The 21,874-nt window shown below is 40.0% G+C and overlaps 1 protein-coding gene across 1 annotated transcript; it reads left to right on the top strand.

The window, feature by feature from the left end:
• Positions 1 to 8,574: 8,574 nt before the first annotated feature.
• Positions 8,575 to 21,429, top strand: TMEM18 (transmembrane protein 18). Its single transcript, XM_063313988.1, has 5 exons — positions 8,575 to 8,672; positions 13,638 to 13,758; positions 16,020 to 16,074; positions 17,131 to 17,224; positions 19,704 to 21,429. The coding sequence occupies exons 1-5, from the start codon at positions 8,625 to 8,627 to the stop codon at positions 19,797 to 19,799; spliced, it is 414 nt and encodes a 137-aa protein (XP_063170058.1). The 5' UTR covers positions 8,575 to 8,624; the 3' UTR covers positions 19,800 to 21,429.
• The last annotated feature ends 445 nt before the right edge of the window (positions 21,430 to 21,874 follow it).

Below are 21,874 nucleotides of genomic sequence, written 5' to 3'. Positions count from 1 at the left end.
GTTTCATGTTAAGTTTCATTATTTTCAGTTTAAGAACAGTTAATGCATATATAAAAGCCTACACACTAAACAAATACAATTTTATAACTTCTGGCCTATATTTATTTGATACTGAATGTGCAGGGATTCCCCAAAGCCTGGAACATATTTCAAGGGTTCCTCCAGAGTCAAAAGTTTGAGAAAGGCTGCCCTAGATCCAAAAGGCTCCATCTTCTTGGCCTTCTGGAAGGCCATGAAGACATACACAGGTAGGTTGTGATTAATGCAAGTTCAAATAGTGCAATAATTGGATTTAGCACCAATTATAAATTGATACCAGGATCACGTTTAATGTGAGCTAAAATTCAGTTAATGCAAGGCTAGCGCATGCACAGTTGACGCTGGGGTTTTCAACATGAATCGTCATGTGCAAAATGGAGAACAGGAAGTCTCAATTCAGGGAAAGCTCAAAAAAAAAAAGGTTGATTTTCCAGAATACAAGAGATAGCAGGTATGCTTTGGATATGGGTTTAGCCTCCAGCTTCCCCTTTGTTCGCTTGACTTATTTTAAACATTTGTAAGATCAATATAGATCTCACGCAGGTTATAATCCCTTAGAATGCAACAAAAACCCCTTTCAAATATTTTGAAAAACAATAAAGATCTTTTTGTCAGTGTAAGCTTACCTTTAAGAATAAGATTTTATTTTGCTTTCTGTAACTACCTTGTGACTGTTACCAAAATAAATTTAAATTGTAAGCAAATTCCTTTATCTTTTAGTTATATTATTAACCTACAGTATTAACAATTTACATTTAATTTTTTTCATTGCCTATTTCCATTGAACTGGAACCAAGTGCCCTGTTTTCCAAAGAAACAAGCATTCAAATATTGCACATTTTAATAATGCAACCATTTCATGGGATTCATTATCAGCACTAATCAAGACCTTTTGGGGGAGGGGGTCTGCAGTCTTCTTGGCAAGGTTTTTCAGAAGTGGTTTGCCCTTGCCTCCTTCCCAGGGCCGAGAGCGAGTGACCTGCCCAAGGTCACCCAGCTGGCTTCATGCCTAAAGCAGAACTGGAACTCATGGTCTCCCAGTTTCTAGCCTGGTGCCTTAACAACTACACCAAACTGGCTCTTACAATGAGACCTACCTGTAGCTCTTTGCCAAGTGCTGGACCAGGACAGGTGCAGTTGCTGTGAGATTGTTAGGTACCTGCCTGGTTACAGTTTGAGTTTTTAATGGGGAGGAGGTATTTTTGTTTAACGTATTATAAGAGCAATTGTTGTTAGCTGCCCAGGAATATATTGTGTAAGATAAGCAACCATAAAGATCAACAAAAGAACCTCGAATTTTCTACTACATAATCAAAGATTCCTTTATTGTAACTATTAAGAGAGATTAACAATTCTTTGCATGCTGTGGGACATTCAGTGCAAGGCAATGGCCCCTCAAAGATTGCAGACAGATGACACCTCACTGAAACAGATATTGTGACCATTCCCCACATAAACTCGGAACCACAGACCCCAGCCATATTCCTAACAATCCCAAGCTGTTCCCAAGCTGAAGAGCATAGCAGATGGGGGGACTAGTTATTTGCCTCAGTACTATAAGAAAGAAAGAGACACATTAAATAAGGAATAGCATGTACTCCCTATAGTGATTGCCTTTGCCGGGTCAGTCCCAGCCTCAACTGGGCCAGGAAGGACTAGTTCGTTCTGAGGTCCACTGCACTCATGAAACACAGCAGAGCTCAGGCCCCAGATATTGTGTCTTGCAGTCCCTGAAGTTCCATTAGGCAATGCTCACAATGGTAGAGCCTGTCAAGCAACCACCTTGCTACCTTTCTTTTTCTGTCCGCAAATCTCACTCTGGAAAACCTCTAAGGGACGATTCTTTCAATCCCAGAGCAACCACTGAGGGAGAATCACACTGAATGATACAATGGCTTTCAATATACTTCCTATGCCAGTCCCTGAATATTCACTTAATGGGACTCACACTGAAAGATTTGCCACACCTGCTTCCCTCTTTCACACCTTCAGACCACCTGCATTCAGACACAGCCAATCGTGATTTTGCTGGGCATGGTCCAAGGAAGTGAAATAGGGTGCACTGTGTATCAATAGGTAGAACTAAGTGGTAGAGTCAGGAGGACAAAGTTGGTAACACAGAGGAAGGACTGAGATTGAGGAGGCACACCCTCTGCTGGGAAGTACAGCCTTTGGCCCTGGAAGCAGTTTGTTTTATTCAACAAGTAATTAGAACAGGAGGCTGTATGTGGGAGTTGTTAGCTAATAAAGACATTTAGTATAAATGAACCTCTGACTCATTACTGGAAGACACTTTGAAACACACTGTTCCTGAGGTCACCTGCACTTTCACCATGTACACACGCAGGATGGAAGTGATGCTCAGGCTCCTAATGTTAGAGGACTTTCAAGTCTCAAGCTTCCTCTCAGTGAAACTCATATTGGAGGAGTCTATGTGGTGATAGCTGCCTTCCTCTTTCATTCCAAGGAGACATTTTGTGAGATTCATGCTAGATAAGAAAGTATCTAGTGTCCAGCCGCCTACCTCTTCAGTTCTTGAACATCCACGTAGTGGAGCTTGCACTGGAAGAGTGTCACGACTCATCTGTTTCTTTCATTCATAACTCTTACAGTTTCACAGACCACCTGAACTGTTACCACACACTTTAGATCAGAGCTGTCAAAACAGGTAGGCCACATGCCGCCCACAACACTCCCAAGTGTGGCCCAAATCAGATTAAAATGCAATTGGGTAACATTTAATAAAAATATAAAACATAGATATTACATTCAAAAACAATTTAATCGTGTATCACCAAAATTCCACACTCAGTTCTTACAAGAAGTCTTGTAGAAGCTCGCTGCCTCAGCTTAACTGCAGCAACAAAGATTGCTTGGAACTGCCATACTATGTGCTGAGCAGGAGCACCAAGCAACCAGTGAGCCTGTATCTTTCCCTGGAAGCTTCATTTCTCTTCTCCCCCCAAAAGAGGTTTAATTAATATCTGTTGAGTTTCAGGCTGCACAAGGTCCATGATCATTGTCAATCTTATAAACATTCCTGTTTTTAAATTAATAATGATTGAAGTTTAAGGAAGTTCAGAAAACATCCAGAGAAGGAAAAAGTAGGGGGGAAAATGAAGGGGGGGAGTGATCTGTTTTTTTTAAAACCCTCTTTAAAAAAAGTCATAATATTAAGTTCCAAGGAAATAAAGTATTTTACATGCTTTTAAAATGTAAAATCTTCATTTTAAGTGTCGGACTAGACACCAGGAAATATTGAGTTTTCTTCCTTGGGCACGAAGCCCATTGGAGCAGTCATCTCTCACTCCTAGGAAGAACTACCAAGTCACTTCTGAAAAATGCTGCCAAGTTGCCAGGAGTCTGAAATGACCCAAAGTTACAGAATACTATTTTGTTGCTTTCCTGTTCAGTGAAACTTTACTATAGATAAAACAGGTTAAGAGAAAGAAGAGTCTTTACTGTAATTTATGTAAAACAAAATTATAAATAACTAGAAATACAAAATTTTAAGTTTTTAAACTTTTATTTTATAGGAAGGCTGTAACTCTTTAACATTCTAAAAACAGTAAAAAAAGATCACAGAACACAGAATTTTTCAGACAAGATAGGAGCTAAATTTAAGTAAAAAAAATTTTTTTAATTGGTAGACATATTAGTATCTTCAAAAAATTGAATTTAGAACACCACTATGAAATACACTGTTCTGAGTATGAATACTTTAGATAAAAGAAAGAAATCTGAAATTTGCACTTCAAAAATAACAAAGTATTTGCAAAAATCTCTTGAAAACAACTAGTCACAGCTAGTTATGCTATTTTAGAACTCGTAACTAAACAAAGTGTTTTAGTGAAAGCGAATTTGTGGAGGAGCATATGGTGAAAGCTGCAGTAATTCTTTGTTCTTTGCCCTGAAAAAGTTAAAAACTTTTCAGAACGCTTATTGCAAAACATTGCTGTGGAAAGAATTAAACAAAGTTGCAGCTGACATCAGTGGAAGTTACTATAAATCAAAATTGGAAATTGACTTCAACTTTGGTCTATGAAAGTACAGATATTAGCGGACTGGCTCAAGTAGCAGTATTTATTCACGCAACAAAAAATATTACTTTGAGGAACTACTTGATATTCTTTTAGTGACTGTACAACAAGTGAAGATATTTTTAAAAAGTACATGGACTTTTAAAAAAGCATAATCCTCTATTATCAAAACTAGCATGTGTGACTAAAGATGGTCCAGCAGCAATGACAGGAAAGATGAATAGATGTGTAGCTAAATTACTGGTTAAGCAGAATAAAATTGTTTATAATTAAGTTTCATCATGTTCGCTGCATTGTACACCAAGAAGCTTGTGCTCAATAGTGAGAACAGAACATGTGCTTAAGTTAAAGAAACCAGTGGATCGTATAGGTTCTTGAGAACTGAGTCAAATGCTTTCTTCATTACTTCTAGAAACTGAAAGCAAGCAGGAAAGCTTACTTTATCATACAGAAGCTTGCTGGCTTTCCTGTCATAAGGTTTTGAAGCAATTTGGCAACTCTGCTATGAACCCAAAGTCTTTAGAAATGAGTCACCAGAACAACTTCATAGTAAGAACTGGCTTCAGAATTTGGCTTTCATTGTAGGTAGTACAGGGCATTTTAAATGAGCTGAATTTAAAACTTCAGGGTCGAAATCAGATTGTAACGTTTATGTATGATTGCGTTAAAACGCTTGAAGTAAAACTTGGTCTCTGAAAAACGCAAAATAAAATAGAAATTGTGGTTCAACTCATTTTCCTACACATAAAAATGATCAAGAATCCTTTGGTTCTTGTAATTTCAACAAGTATGCCACAAATATATAAAGCATTCAAAATGCATGACCATTTTTACTATTCAGCCCTCCATTTTTTTTTGCTGTTGAGAGCAAAAAGTAACATTCAAACAGAAGTTGTCAAAATTCAGTGTAACACAGTGCTGTAAGTACAATGAAATTACTACTTCAGATACTATTTGCGAAGACTTTTTGTTGAAACATGCTTGTTTGCTGCAAGAGTCTTAGCAATATTTGGTAGTACATTCTTATGCAGTTATTTTCACTTCTGAAGAACGTCACACGGGTTGAGATTAATGAGCATTTATTATCCATACTGAAAACTGCATTATCACAGAAATTTATTCCCAATATTGATAAAATAGTTTGACAAAAGATGCCAAGTTTCCAGCAAAAATAGTAACTTTGAACCTTCTTACAGTGGTATGTTTGTGATAATTCTGAATCTGATTTTAAAACAAAATCATATGCTTGCTTTTATCTACAACTAGTTCCTATCAGATTTGAATGCATGTATGGAATAACCAAATATATCCACCAACTCATTTAATGACCAAGTTCCATTCCAATGACCAGATTAGGCAAAATGGTCGCTGAGTAAACATGTGACAGATATGCTGTGAAGATCACTCATCACTGCTGTCTCATGCCAGCGTTACTCTCACTCCTGCATGAGTTTGTCAGGTGCACAAAAATTGGTCTAAGTGCATGCATGCGTTGGTTGGAAAATAAGTTACCACTGTATTTGCAAATGGTTGCTGAGTAAGTGCTAACCAAGGAGTGGGACACTCACAGTAGATATGAGGCTTCAAAAGAAAAACTTCCAGAAATTTTAGGCACAAAAGGCGTGATAGTCACTTGTTGAGGTGGGCTACAGAAATCAAATAAAATTATTGTTCCACACTATTAACATTCTCCAAAAATTATGTAGTTTCTGGCAATTTCCATTATAACAGCAACCCAAATGAACTCTGATTGGGTTATCACCTACATCATTTTTTGTTATTGTTACCACAAAATATTCATACCACTAAAGTTCTAAGATCTATCTTTATTACATTGAGGCCCATTCATTTCTATTACATCTAAGGCTTAGTCTGAATGCTATGCATTCGTCCTAGAACTTTTTTAAAAACGTATAGATGAACTATTTTAACTCAAACACACTATTTTGCTACACTATATTAACATTCACCTTCTGACATGTACATGTGCTGTCATTTAGTCATATAATCTTTTTCATATGTGTTGATGTTGTTCAGACAGCCATTGTTACTTATTGAATTTATTATTTTTGTTTTATATTGGGAGCAATCCAGAATCACTGTAATCGGGTAGCGCCAAAATCAAATCAAGATCTAACAATAAGCACCTTATGGCAAGCCTGCATCAGTCTATTGGGAATCGAGGGAAGCAGCATACAAAAAGCCTCGGAAAAGTACTCACTCAAGGGAGGGAAAGAAGATGGGGGGAGAACAATCTACTGATTTTTAACTAGCATTTTTGGGTGAGATTTTTTTTTTCTCCACACTCCAAACTACAAAGCTAGAGAATAAGCCAGGCCTGCTTGCCAAGTTGTGACCTCCTAGTTGGTGCAGAGAAACAAAGGAACAGAACTAGGATTGTGCAAAGCTAAGGATTCCCCAGGAAAATCATGCTCTTTTCCAACAGCTCATCCTCACATCCCACGAATCATAGCACAAAGATGACTTGCTAACCAATTTTAGAGGACATTGTCCTCACAACCTGATCTTTAAGTCACCCACAGCTCCAATGAGGTAGCATGCTAAATTTGTCTTTAGCTGTTCTAATTCTAAAGTGCTTTTCCCCTTTCCCCAACACAAATCATACAAGAAATGATTTGCAATGTTGTTGATGACATGGTCAGGAGCTGAGTCTATCCAACTTTTAATTTCCGAGGCTACTATAGGCACAAACACCCCCCCCCCCACTTTCTGGTTGCCAAGAACTACCAACACCATTTTGCCTGCAGAAAAAGCTATACACATATGGCTTTTCCCCTTAAGATAGATTTCAGATTTCTTCCTTTTAGAGATTTCAACTTGTCAGATAAGTATACTCAGCAAATCTCCCCGGCAAAAGCAATCATAATTAAATTCCTCCCCATTGTACAGATTTACTTCTAAATACAGCTTGAAGCCTTGCAGCCCAAGTTGAGTCTGCCTACCAAGGTGGAACCAAAGAGCTCTTGTGGGAGTTTTGTGCTGGGGTGCTGTGCCTGGTTTGAATTATTAATGGAATCTGAGGGGCCCCACATTCCTGTAGGCATAGTAATACTTGTGAGGGAAAATGAGTCTTCATGCACCTGAAAGTGTTGAGAACCTGTCAGGTGTCTTATTTTGAGCACAGTTTGATTCCATGAATCCTGGGGATTCATGAAATTATGGATCAAAGAACCATTAAATCAAAAGAGTTATACAGCATTCTCAGTGAACAAGCTATCATTTACTGTAAATGATAAAGATGAATACTTTTAGCTTTTCTAATTTCATACTCTCAAGAAAAGGACTCAATGCTGTTATACAGCCACTGAGCAAAATAGGCTGAGAATTACTAATAGGAATGTTAAGGCTGTCAAAAATGGTGTAACACGCATCCATAGATGATATACCCATAAAGTTCAATAAAACTGAACTTTTGATTTTGATTGTAATTCTGATCTTAGTTACAGCCCTGTGTACTAACTTTTAAGCACACTAAACATTATACTCTCCCTTCCATAAACGACTTTGATTTTTCTCCTCCCTTCTTTAATAACAGCTTTTGTTTTATTTATATTATGTAGCACTCACCCATATATAATGCCTCAATGGAATTCATGCTAAATTTTATGTTTTAAAAGGGAATAAAAAAATTACTGAAATGAGGTTCAACCTCAAAAAAATGTAAACACTACATAAATCTTCGAATAGAATCCCTAACTCCTTAAACATAAAAACCTAGAAGCATTTTATTACCCTATTTTCCCTCCCACAGGATGCTACTACCAAAGTGGATTTCCCCTTCAAATTACAAAAAAGTTTTCTAAAAGCTTATATGCTTTCCTACCCTTTACGATTTATTTAACTTTTTTTCCAAAAAAGCCGCTTTCGTACCTATTCCTTTCTTTAACGCCCCTCCCAACCTTCCTTCAAAAAAAACACACATCCTACAACCAGTTCCCCCACAACCACGTCCGAACGAATCCAACACAGCAACCACGCCCGCCCAGCCCCCTTTATAGTCTCAAGTTCCAGAAAAATCTCGCGAGAACCAAGCCGTCGCCAAGCGTCGAAACAACCCACGCCACTAGGAATTGGGCGAGATTCTCGCGAGAGTATCCATTTCTCACTCCTAAAGAGTTACAGGCCAATATAGTTAAAATGAACACTTCGGGCTTTCCCATGGAACAAACGGCACAGCAATTCATACGATAAAGAAGCGATATAAAACATTAGCATGTAGAGTGGTTCCTCTTGTTCGCTACCCGCTTATACTCTGCATATTATTTGATTAATATTTTTTTCCCCAGGAACTCAGGGAAGCTTACACAGAAACCTTTATTTTATCCCCCCACCAACAAACTTTTGAGGAAGGTTTGGATGAGACAGAGGAACTAGTCCAAAGATGCCCAGTGAGTTTCCATAGCTAAGGGTGGAATGGAACTGCGTCCCAATCCAACACCCTTAACCAGGACACCAGACTAATTGCGTTCAAACTGCAACCGAAGTGTATGTGGCTCCAGACATCCTCCAGCCCTTTCCCCTGCCATGGAACTTCCAGGGCGCCTGCCCGTCGGGGTCACTCGGATCTTTACGGTAATTCATGCCGGCGGAGGCTTCGCGTTCCATCCCCGTCCCACTGGGAACCTTTGCAAGAAGGGAGCGGGAGGGTTGAATCCCGCCAGGCTGAACAGGATCGGGTGTGTGGACTTACTTCAGATCTAGAGCTGGAGAACGGAGCTCTGCGGTTTCGGGGTCATAGGAAAACAAGCTTTTTTGCAGTGGAAAAGTGGGTTGGCGTTTTTGTTTTGTTTCCCCCTGCAAGACGGAGGCGCGGTAGTTTGCAACTTCAAAGGGAGACTTGAGGGTTGGAGGGGGAGTTCAGCTCCCAGGAGTATCCTGAACAGAATCTTCCTCTTTCCCACCGTCCCGCTTACTGCAAGACAGGAGCTTGCCGTCTTTCTCGACTGCCCCTCCCCATATGATTTCAGGAAGACAGGGCAACGTATAGCAGCAGCGGGCAACTACGACGTGTAATTCTTTCAAGCACACCAAGCATAGTTATTGCCTCCAAATCTGCTTGGGTGAAAGGCACGTGGGGCTTGGTTATAATAGTAGCTGGATCTGTTTTTGCCATGTGATGAGCATCCGGAGGTGAGATTTGGACGGTCACGCAGGTGCATGGTTCGCGTAAAGAGAGACTGAAGAAGTTGACTTGCAAAGCTTATATACGTGCATTGCTTGCGGGCATTATGAATTAGAGGAAGCTGCGAGTTGCATTCATTCATTCTGTTTTGCAAACATAAACGTGTTTAGGGCTTCTTGTCAGTTTAAGAAAAAGTGCTAGATCCTAAACTAATAGCAATAGCAAACAGGAATCTTAGCAACTGTAGTAGACATTTGAGGCTAGATGGGTGGAGGAGGTTTTGTAATCTAGACTGAGACATCAGAAAGATGGATGCTTTGAAGTCGGTAAAAAAGAAGGCAAATTCCATTTTTTCCCATTTTCTCTATCCCTCCGTTTGTAGCCATTTCTTCTTGCTCACTTTCCCCTTTTAATTAGCTTTTCCTAGCCAGGGAATCAGGATGGACAGAACATTCTGTTTTTTGTTGTTTATTCGTTTAGTCGCTTCCGACTCTTCGTGACTTCATGGACCAGCCCACGCCAGAGCTTCCTGTCAGTAGTCACCACCCCCAGCTCCCCCAGGGACGAGTCCGTCACCTCTAGAATATCATCCATCCACCTTGCCCTTGGTCGGCCCCTCTTCCTTTTCCCCTCCACTCTTCCTAGCATCAGCACCTTCTCCAGGGTGTCCTGTCTTCTCATTATGTGGCCAAAGTATTTCAGTTTTGCCTTTAATATCGTTCCAAGTGAGCAGTCTGGCTTTATTTCCTGGAGGATGGACTGGTTGGATCTTCTTGCAGTCCAAGGCACTCTCAGAATTTTCCTCCAACACCACAGTTCAAAAGCATCGATCTTCCTTCGCTCAGCCTTCCTTATGGTCCAGCTCTCACAGCCATATGTTACTACTGGGAATACCATTGCTTTAACTATGTGGGCCTTTGTTGTCAGTGTGATGTCTCTGCTCTTAACTATTTTATTGAGATTTCTCATTGCTCTTCTCCCAAGGATTAAGCGTCTTCTGATTTCCTGACTGTAGAAATACAAAGTCTTTCACTGCCTCTATGTTTTCTCCCTCTATTTGCCAGTTATCAATCAAGCTGGTTGCCATAATCTTGGTTTTTTTGAGGTTTAGCTGCAAGCCAGCTTTTGCACTTTCTTCTTTCACCTTCATCATAAGGCTCCTCAGTTCCTCTTCGCTTTCAGCCATCAAAGTGGAATCATCTGCATATCTGAGATTGTTAATGTTTCTTCCAGCGATTTTAACCCCAGCCTTGGATTCCTCAAGCCCAGCATGTCACATATGTGTTCTGCGTACAAGTTGAATAGGTAGGATGAGAGTATACAACTCTGCCGTACTCCTTTCCCAATCTTAAACCAGTCCGTTGTTCCGTGGTCTGTTCTTACTGTTGCTACTTGGTCGTTATACAGATTCTTCAGGAGGCAGACAAGATGACTTGGTATCCCCATACCACTAAGAACTTGCCACAATTCGTTATGGTCCACACAGTCAAAGGCTTTAGAATAGTCAAAACAGAAATAGATGTTTTTCTGAAACTCCCTGGCTTTTTCCATTATCCAGCAGATATTGGCAATTTGGTCCCTAGTTCCTCTGCCTTTTCTAAACCCAGTTTATACATCTGGCAATTCTCTCTCCATGAATTGCTGAAGTCTGCCTTGCAGGATCTTGAGCATTACCTTACTGGCGTGTGAAATGAGTGCCACTGTTCGATAGTTTGAACATTCTTTAGTGTTTCCCTTTTTTGGTATGGGGATATAAGTTGATTTTTTCCAATCTGATGGCCATTCTTGTGTTTTCCAAATTTGCTGGCATATAGCATGCATTACCTTGACAGATCATCTTGCAAGATTTTGAACAGTTCAGCTGGGATGCCGTCATTTCCTACTGCCTTGTAATTAGCAATGCTTCTTAAGGCCCATTCAACCTCACTCTTCAGCTCTAGCTCACTGACCACACCGTCAAAGCTATCCCCGATATTGTTATCCTTCCTATACAGGTCTTCTGTATATTCTTGCCACCTTTTCTTGATCTCTTCTTCTTCTGTTAGGTCCTTGCCATCTTTGTTTTTGATCATACCCATTTTTGCCTGGAATTTACCTCCGATGGTTCTAATTTTCTGGAAGAGGTCTCTTGTCCTTCTTATTTTATTGTCTTCTTCCACTTCCGTGCATTGCTTGTTTAAAAATAATTCTTTATCTCTTCTGGCTAACCTCTGGAATTTTGCATTTAATTGGGCATATCTCCCCCTATCACTGTTGCCTTTTGCTTTCCTTCTTTCTTGGGTTACTTCTAGTGTCTCAGCAGACAGCCATTTTGCCTTCTTGGTTTTCTCTTTTTTTGGGATGTATTTTGTTGCCGCCTCCTGAACAATGTTGCGAACTTCTGTCCAAAGTTCTTCCGTGACCCTATCTACTAAGTCCAGTCCCTTAAATCGATTCTTCACCTCCACTGCATATTCCTTAGGAATATTAGTGAGCTCATATCTAGCTGATCTGTGGGTCTTCCCTAATCTCTTTAGTCTGATCCTAAATTGTGCAAGAAGAAGTTTGTGATCTGAACTACAGTCAGCTCCAGGTCTTGTTTTTACCGACTGTATAGATGTCCGCCACCTTTGACTGCAAAGGATGTAGTCAATCTGATTTCGGTGTTGTCCATCTGGGGAAGTCCATGTATAAAGCCATCTCTTCGGTTGTTGGAAGAGAGAGTTGTTATGCAGAGTGAGTTGTCTTGGCAAAATTCTATCAGCCTATGTCCTGCTTCGTTTTGTTCTCCCAGGCCATGCGTACCTGTAATTCCAGGTGTCATTTGACTGCCCACCTTAGCATTCCAGTCTCCCCTGATGAAAATAACATCTCTTTTAGGCGTGTTGTCCAGTAGGTGCTGCAGATCCTCATAGAACTGCTCTACTTCAGCTTCTTCAGCATCTGTCATTGGGGCATATATTTGGATCACTGTGATGTTAGATGGCTTGCCCTGAATTCGAATTGAGATCATTCTATTGTTTTTGGGATTGTATCCAAGCACTGCTTTAGCCACTTTACTATTAATTATGAAGGCTACTCCATTTCTTCTGTGGTCCTCTTGTCCACAGTAGTAGATCTGGTGGTCATTTGATGTGAAGTGGCCCATTCCAGTCCATTTCAGTTCACTGACGCCCAAAATGTCTATCTTTAATCTGGACATCTCACCAATAACCACATCCAATTTGCCCTGGCTCATAGATCTTACATTCCAGGTTCCAGTGGTGTGTTGATCCTTAGAACATTAGATTCGCCATTCACCACCAGCACCGTTGGCCCCTAGCCATCCTTTTGGCTTTGAGCTAGGTGCGTCATCACGTCTGGGGCTAGTTGAACTCATCCTCTGTTCCTCCCCAGTAGCATTTTGACCATCTTCCGACCTGGGGGTCTCATCTTCCGATGGTACATCGATATATCTCTGGTTGTACTGATCCATTTAGTTTTCACGGCAAGAATACTGGGGGGGGTTGCCATTACCTTCCCCAGGGATCGCATTTAGTCTGACCTCTCTGTCATGGCCTTCCCGTCTTGGGTGGCCCTTCACGGTTTAGCTCATGGCATCATTGAGGTGCTCAAGTTCCAGCACCACGACAAGGTAACGATCCTTTGCTTTGTTTACTCAGCATTATATTTCTCTGTGTTGGGTGAGGCTTGCTTTTAGGTAAGCATGCACAGGATTTCAGCCTTAGAAAGCATGAGCAGAGCATTCTCCTGAGCACAGTTAAACTTTTCAAGTTAGCATGTTGTCCATTGCCTTTTTGCAGCTCCTCTTGGACTGTTAAGGTGAAGCCACCCAGTCATTGAACTTTGAATATATGAAAGCTACATTCCCAGCATGCTTCCTTTCCTCTCATTTGTCCACTACAAGTCTGGGATGTGAATGTTTGCAGTTCCCAAATTTCAGTTCCTCACTTACAGCTCTTCCCTCCCTCTCCTTCATCTCCATGGATTTCAACTCTGTTTTAAAGAAATGTTCTTTCAGTCTCCGTTTACATTTCTACTTTAATTCTGTTTTTCTTCCCCTTCATCTCTGCCAGATGCAGTCAAATTATAATTGATTATCTTAACCTCCCAGAAATGTTTTTCTCTGATCTGTGATTGAGTATAGGTGAACTCTTAATCCAAACAACATTTGTTTTTTGACATCAACTAGGAATACCCTCAGTTCATTCCATAAAAAGCCATCTGAATGATGGTTCCAGGCAGAATAACATTAATTGCAAATCAGTTTGCATGATTTCTGATTAAATTGTTATGTTTATTTTCAAGTTTTTGCTAAATTAAGCTGATTAAGGAGGATGATTATAAAAGGGTGATGAATATACCAGAGAAGCAAAAACTAATGGCTCTCATTTGCAATTATAATTCTGATAAATTTATCTTTTGTTTTTTCATAGGACACAGATTGGTCTGAACCATGGATTTTAGCTCTTGTGTTTTTCCACATAGTCTGCTTATTTCTTACTTACCTTTCATTCCAGCACTATCGTTTGCAAATAGGACATTTCCTTTCTATCAGTAAGTATTACATGAAGTATTTCTATGGCATCTTTGTCCTGTGTTTAACAATGAGGTACATTTTTAAGGATCGTGTGTGAATGTTCTACACTCATTAAGAACGCTTAGTCTATAAAGAGTCACACTAAGTCATGGTTTATAGAATAAACTACAGTTGGCTAAATTCATGTAATATATTAAACCATGGTTTACAAACCAGTAATCTTGGACTCATTGAATATACTAAACCAACCAAATGCCGTGTTATAGCTCAAAGGGATACAGTAGTGAGGATTTTTTGTCCACTGAACAGCCACTCCAGGTACTAGATGGCATGAAAATAGCTACATCTTGAGCAGGCCAGTACCCCCAAATGGGCCCAGTTGGGGTAAGAAAGAGTGGGGAATATATAAGTGATGAAGTGGGGAACTTAAGTTTCGATATGACTTAAGGCCTTTTAAATTCCTTCATAGTCTGTTTTTTTTAAGACTTAGATTTTTGTTCTGTCCATTCTGAGAGCACACTAGAGGCTATACTTTTTGCCCTTTTTGATTAAAGCAATGTGAGCCCAAGCTATGACTTCAATCTTAGCTAATGCTCTGACAGGCATATTCCCATGATACAGTTCCACTCATGAGAGGAAAATTCAGTCTTAAATCCATTAAGTCTTCCTTATGGCCCTCTTTACTGTTGGGAGAAGGGTGTGTGATGAATTAGTTCATGAATGAGAATTGGCTCCTGAGTGTCTCCTTGGAATCTGTTCTTTGGAGGATAGTATGGATAGTTTCTATATTGGATGATTAAAAGAACCCTTTGTTTAATTCTGTGTTGAGCTTATGAACTATCTGGTCTTACTATAATGATAAATGTAAACAATTTTAAAAGATATAGAACTTTCCACTAGTTTAAGTGAAATCAATAGTAGGGATAAAATGTATGCACTATGTAAAAAGCTTTTTACTGGGAAAAAATATCTGCCATATAATAATCCTTGATTTCAAAGGAGAGGAACTGTGGTCCTCTAGACATTGTTGAATTACATCTTACATGTTATTTATTTTTACTTTATTTAATTTTTATCTGATCTTTATTTTTTATAAATAACTCAAGGTGGCAAACATACCTAGTACTTCTTCCTCCTCCTATTTTCCCCACAACAACAACCCTGTGAGTTGGACTGAGAGAGAGGGACTGGCCCAAGGTCACCCAGCCGGCTTTTATGCCTAAAACGGGACTAGAACTCTCAGTCTCCTGGTTTCTAGCTTAGCATCTTAACCACTAGACCAAACTGGCTCTCCCCGTGGAATATACTATATGGGGATCTTTGGAATTTGACTCTACATGTTCCCCACTCAAGCCTTGACTGTCCCCCAGCACCTTCCAACCACACTACCAGTCAGTTTTTAGGTGAAGTTTTAAAATTGGGGATAGGAACAGTTCCTTCCAGGGGCCTCCAACTCCCATTCCTAGTCTAACCACCCAAATCCCAAAAAGGGTTGAAAACATTCATTATTATCTCTACCAGGGATATTGTAATAGCACTGATTGGCTTTTAGCTGTCGCCCCTCCTGCTTTATTTGGGCTTGCTAGGTAATCTTGGGATTGAGGCACTAGGCATGCAGAACATGTACATTGTGCAGCCTTTCTGTTTACAGCCACTCCTCGTTTAGCAACCACCTCAGTTAGTGACAATTTGTAAATTGTTAGCCCTGCTAAGTAGTCCAGACAAGAAGGAGTAATAGCTCTATCTTTATAGTAAGATTACATTGACAGAATCTTGCAAGACTGAAAGTATTTCTCCCTTCCTTTCCGTTTACTCTCCAGAAAACTAGGGAGGGCTCCATCTGAAATGTTTCCCATACCATCTTCCCTTCTGTGGGCTGAGACACATTTTACATGCCGGTTGTCCAGTCTGCGGCTCTCCCTCCTGTCTCCCAAGGTCATTCCCAGAGACCATTATGACGGTAATAAATGGTACTCGTTTTCCAACCAAAGAATGCATTTATGACCAGACTTTGTGCACCTGACAACAACACATGCTGGAGTGAGAGTACTGCTGGTGTTGCTGCACAAGAGAACTTTATCTGAATGAGATGGCAGCAACCAGAGATCTCCGCGTCTTTCTCTCTCTCTCTGTCATGTGTTCATTTTGTGACCATTTTGCTTAATGATCTGGGTGCTGGAACAGAACTCAGTCACTAAACGAGGAGTGGGTGTATAAAGGTGCTGCCATTAATGATTCAGTATCCTTTAACAATCTGCAATTGTACTTGTCTTTCTAGTGATCCTGGTATTCTGTGCAGAATATATAAATGAAATAGCTGCTGCAAACTGGAGGTAATTACATGAATGTCTCATAACTACATAGAATGTTATATTGTATTGAGAAAAAAAAAACCCTTCTCTTCCTGTTGGTTTTGTACTTTTATGATGTTTTTAGCACATTGCCATATAAACCCCACTTATTGGCAGAAGCTAGAGGTTGGCCAAATACGATTTCCAAGTGTGTTTGAATTGCAACTCCCACATTCTGTTACCATTGGCCATGTTGCCTAGGGTTGATGAGAAATTGAGTTTAGCAACACACAGAGGGACACATGCTACCAATCTCTGGCAGAAGTCATAAAATTAAATTCCTTTAAATACTGTATGCCAAACACCCTAACAATGAAGACCAGAGGGTATGCCTAATTTTATGTCACTGAAATCAGTGAGATTTTAGCGTGCTTCACTTTAAACCCTTGATGTTCAGCAGCATAATCTGTAAACTTTTTTCTTTGGAACAAACATTTTCATGCTGGGAAATATCAATGTCTTGTATGAAGTATGTGTGTTTTTTAAAAAGATCTTTAAAAGAAAAGCAAGTTTGTGACTTGGCAAGAGAAAGCTGAAACAAGATAGCCTTTTCCTTTCCAATTGCTGCCTTGTGCCCAATGTTTGCATAATTGGGCTTCCTGATAGACACCAAGGCCCAAAAGCAGGAGCATTGCAAACATGATTCTAGCTGTGCATTTTTTTGAGACCCCTGCCCCCTTGCATGGCTAAACTGAGCCAAATGCTCAGGTAAAGGGTGAAAGGTCCCCTGTGCAAGCACCAAGTCATGTCTGACCCTTTGGGGGGATGCCGCTTTCGTGATGTTTTCTTGGCAGACTATAGCAGGGTGGTTTGGCATTGCCTTCCCCAGTCATCAGCGAAGTACAAATGGCACAAAGCAGGTATAAACCTGGGAAAACAGTTTTCAAACTTTTGGTATTTAAAATTAAGGAGTAAAATCTTACCTCTTAAAAGATGCTTCAATTTGGAATGCTGTTTTTAAGCTATTTAATTCGCTTCCATCTTCTATGGCATCTATTTTCACCAAGGATGTTTATTTTTCTTTTTGCTCCTTTGCAGATTGTTCTCAAAGCACCAATACTTTGATTCCCGAGGAATGTTTATTTCATTAGTGTTCTCAACACCATTACTGCTAAATGCCATCCTCATAGTGGTAAGTGCTAATCTCTTGCCTTAAAAATGTTGGCATCAAGTTGAAATCAGAAGGCACCAGAACAAAACATTGCATGGTGGAGAGTTCCCATTCAGGGTGTCTGGTGACCCTTTTGTAATGTTTGATACCCAGGCATTTATTACTAGCCATGATAATCATAATGCAAATTAATCACTTCCCTCATTTGAGTGATATCATGACACACATGACATCAGTTGCTCCCCCAGCAGAGACTCACAGTTTTATACCAAAACTCGGTAACCTTTTTGGACCACTAAAGTGTGTTAGTGTCCTGTTCAGACTATGAGGAGGCCAGACAGGTTTATTATCAAAACCGCTCTTTATTAAAACAACTTACAATAATAAGTCCTTGTGGTCAAGAGGTAGGCTGGTTCTGATCAAGACCACCCAGGCAACAACCGGAGGACCGGCAAGGTTGCAGGAGGAGACTGGCAAAACAGCTATGCAGGGTTTGCTGACCGGAGCTGTGGAACTGGAAGAAGCTAGGGCATGTGGCACAACTGGAACTGGAGACGTTTGCAATCTGGAACACCGCCCGAACTAGGCTGGCACCAGGAAGCTAGGTGAGACCAAACCGCTGGGCAAGGCTTGGCTCTAGAGGCAGGACTGGACCGAACTGGGAGACCCAGGCTGGACTGGGTACACTGGGCTGAAGACTCAGAACAAGGTTGATAACTCGAAACAAGACCTGACTTGGCTGAAGACTCTGGGCTAGGCTGGAAGGTTGGCACACAACTAGGCTGGACTGGAGGTTCTTGACTAGGCGGAGAGCTGGAAACACGACTGGACTGGACTACAGATTCTAGACAGGTTGAGAACCCAGATCACCACAAGATAGGTCTAAAGTTCCTGAACAGTGTTGGGCAACAGAAACATGGCTAGACTGGACTGGAGACTGGACAAGACTGGAGGTTAGAAGCACGACGAAACTGGACTGGAGACTCTGGACAAAGCTGGAAGCACGATAAAACAGAACTGGAAATCCTAGGCAAGGCTGGGGGCTTAGAGTATGATGAAACTGGACTGAAGATTCTGGACAAGGCTGGAAGCTTGAAGCAAGGCCAGAAGTGCTCCTGGAATGCACAGAATGGCAGCGGTAAAGTCTGAAACTGGACACAAGGCTGAGGTTGCTGGGTTTGGCAGGGAGAAGATCCTCTGTGGCAGGATACAGGTCCTCTTCGTTGAGAAATGCAGGCGCTGATTCCCCTCCGGCTACAGACAAGGTTTCTGACGCTGGTAAGGACTCTTCTGCTGGGGCTGCGAGCTGGAAGGATCGTTTGTCTCTGGAGCTTGCTCTTTGCGTGTCTGCCTGTTATGCTGCTCCTTTGCACACCTATTCCCTTCTGCCTTCTCCTTTGCGCGCTTTTCAGCACGTCTTTCGCGCACGCTGATTGGAGGATTCAAATCCTCCGAAGACTGGCCAATCAGCGTCTGTAACTTCTCCGGCTCTGCTGAGTCATTCCTGGGTTTCTGCCTGGTAAGATTCTGTTTCCCCTTCTGACTCAGAGTTTCGTTTTCTGAGTCAAAGGCTGGCTGAAACCTCACGGTTAGTAATGGAGACCAGCAACACCCATCCTTCTTAAGGACAAGTTGTATTTATTTTGGTACCAGAAGCTGCAAGAGCAAACCTAAGAAGTGTCAGGAATTCAACCTCCTTATGTAGGCTTATGCAAATTAAAGGAGTAGTGAGGTGGTTAAGGTAGAACTACAAAGAGTGTTTTATTGAGGAAACAAAGGCAGTGTGTTTTAGAATAAAGATTACTGTCTAGTGAGCTATTTCTCCCTAAATGTTACCTCCCCTTCCTTGCCCCTCACCATAGCTTTACTCACTTTAAAGTATCCTTAAGATTATCAACATCCTTTTGCTTTCTGAGCATTTTATGAACTGGGACTTTTATTGTTTCTCTAAGATGACTGGGGGTGGTGATCTGCTTCTCCTGATTTTCTCCATGTTTTCCTTCATAGGCATCATAACATGATTTGACACCATGATCTAGGCTTCCTCCCTTTTTTCAGTATCAAAATGTCACAATATCCACTAGCCCTGTGCAAGAATGCTCAAATGTGATGCAACCTTATACATTTAAAAGTAATGTTTATATCTAATTGGACTGGTTGTGAGGCTGTTTGGAGGATGACAGATGTCCTGGGGTCTTTGATCACCATTTGGTCAGCCCTTACTTTAGATACATACAGCACTTACATACCCCCAGGATGTTTGTGGTGGTGGTGGTTTTTTTCCTCTGTCACTACCGTTCTGATAGCATTCTGTACTCATTAATTAGGTTTTGTTCTCATTTGGAAAGATTGTCAGTATGTCAAATATTGGGCTTCACCAAGCTTGATGGTGCCTTCTCTTACATCTGGAGATTTGGGTTGCATAAAGAGAGGCCCTTGGAGAATCAAAACACTATTAGGAATTGTATTTCATTTGTCATATTTTTTTTTTGTTTTTCAGATTGCTTGGGTTTATAAAACAGTGAACGTAATGACAGAATTGAAGACAATACAACAGAAAAGGAAAGCAAGTAGAGAAAATAAGAAAAGTGAATAAATAAGTATTTCTTTTATAACTGGTTATGTGACAAGTATTGTGTCACCCATAATTTGAGGTTGGAAGATTTGGATTTTCACACTCCTTCGTAAATGGTGTTACGTTCTCATTGTTTTATGAAAAAAAATCACGTTTATTTTCAGCACACTGTTAGAGCAATTCTTACATGGTATTTCATTATATAGACTAATTCGTTCTGAACCAGTCAAAAAGCATTTCATATGTTTATTAAAATTTTTCTAATGTACTTATTTAACATAGCCGTATGCATGAGTTATTCAGGTATTTATGATAGATTTTGTGCATCATATGTGCCAAGATGTCAGATGAACAAGTAAATTTTAATACATATCAGTTCATAAAACTGGTTAGCTGCATGATTGTCACCCCTGATTAATTTCTGTTTGGCAACTATCATAACAATATAACAAAGAGCATTTATACAATATTTTCTTGATACAAAAGTAACAGTTGTTGGTACAAACGTCAGTAATGCAAAAATGATAAAACATTGTATTGTGACATCATGACACAACCCCTCAGCCTTTATACTGACATATCAACATCAGATGCAAGTATGTAAGTCTTATGGTTTGTGTTGCGATGCACGTTTTGTCATCCCCTGCTTTGTGAATGCCTACGCTAAGTTTACCTGCTTGGTAGTAAATTTCTTGGATTTTGTGGGTGTTGTATTCAAACGTTTATATCAGAAGTGTAATTTAATAGTGTGGGTTGCTGTACTTGTCATAGGCACATTTTTCCTGTTTTTTTCTATTAAATGGTTAAGCGTTCATTAGGTTCTCTCTCTTTTTTTAGACAGTTATACTATTAGATTGCATATCTATATCCACTTATATAGGAGCAAGTCTTATTGAACTCAGTCTGAAACGGTTTTTCTAACAAGTAAGATTACTCTCAAGTAAATGTGATTAGGATTGTGCTATGCAATTACAAGCTCAGAGCTGTAGCAACATAACAAATTGCTGTTCAAGAAACAAGCAAGGTCTTATACAAGGAAGACGTGGTGTGAGAAGCTTGCACAAGTAGAATCAAACCTTGGATACAGAGATGAAAATAGGGCTTCTGTAAACTTGGTGCTAGTGGCAACACTGGATGCAATCCTATGTTGTAAGAGGAACATTCAATCCTGCTTTAGAGAAAATGGTAACCAGAGTTTTACCTCAAACCAGAAAAAGAAGGTTGATAATTTTGCACATGTAGATTTCGCACAACAGCCTGATGGTTTTGTTAGTCTTGATCCTATAATCCCAAAATATACTTCGATTTTTGTGAACATTTACAGGACTCTTAAAAACCTAGTATGCCTTGCAAAAATAATAATCCAAAAGGTGAGAAAAGGATGTGATTAGGAAGGTAGGAAAAACTCAGTGTCAGGTATTAGCTTTTTTTTTTTTAATGAAGGCCTTTTTATATCATACACTTGGAATGGAAAACAGTTCATAGAGACAAACTGAAAATAGCTGAGACATTGGGGTAATTCTATTTGTCTTGTCCCTGTCGTACAATCTGATGGGATTGTAGACTTCTGCTTTCCAATTTTGAGAGATTGCTGTGAGGGAAGGTATTTTTCTCGTATTGCTGTGGCATAGAATAAAAAAGTGGGTTTGTGCCTCTTATGTACGGAATCATTTTAAACATGGCAACTTGGATTCAAAGTTAGAGAATCAGAAGGATTTCTTCCATTCCTGGAATAGTTTTCAAGGGGTGTTAAAAATAACTCCTGTTTCACTTCAGTGGGGCTAATTTGTTAGGTTTGTAGCCTTAGGAGGTAAAAATTATTAAAGTACATAATCTTTAGTTAGAGTTAGAAGCTTTCAGGAAGAAGGCAAGATAAAAGAAAAATGTTATATATGCAAAACAGGTAATATTTTAGTAATAGAAAATAAATACAGATGTTTGTAGAATTGTCTAACTCAAGGGAACTGCAGATTACCCCTTTCCTAGGAAAAGGCTATCAAAATATAATTCTGACATTTGAGCAGTTTGAAAATAAAGTGAAATCATCCAAATGTTCGTATTTTCTGCTACCTACCTTTTAAAATGTTGTAATTCAA

This window comes from Candoia aspera, chromosome 1 (assembly GCF_035149785.1).
Source record: "Candoia aspera isolate rCanAsp1 chromosome 1, rCanAsp1.hap2, whole genome shotgun sequence".
NCBI classification, from domain to species: Eukaryota; Metazoa; Chordata; class Lepidosauria; order Squamata; family Boidae; genus Candoia; species Candoia aspera.
The sequence above is the reverse complement of the archived record's forward strand: the minus strand, read 5'-3'. Positions and strand labels throughout refer to the sequence as shown.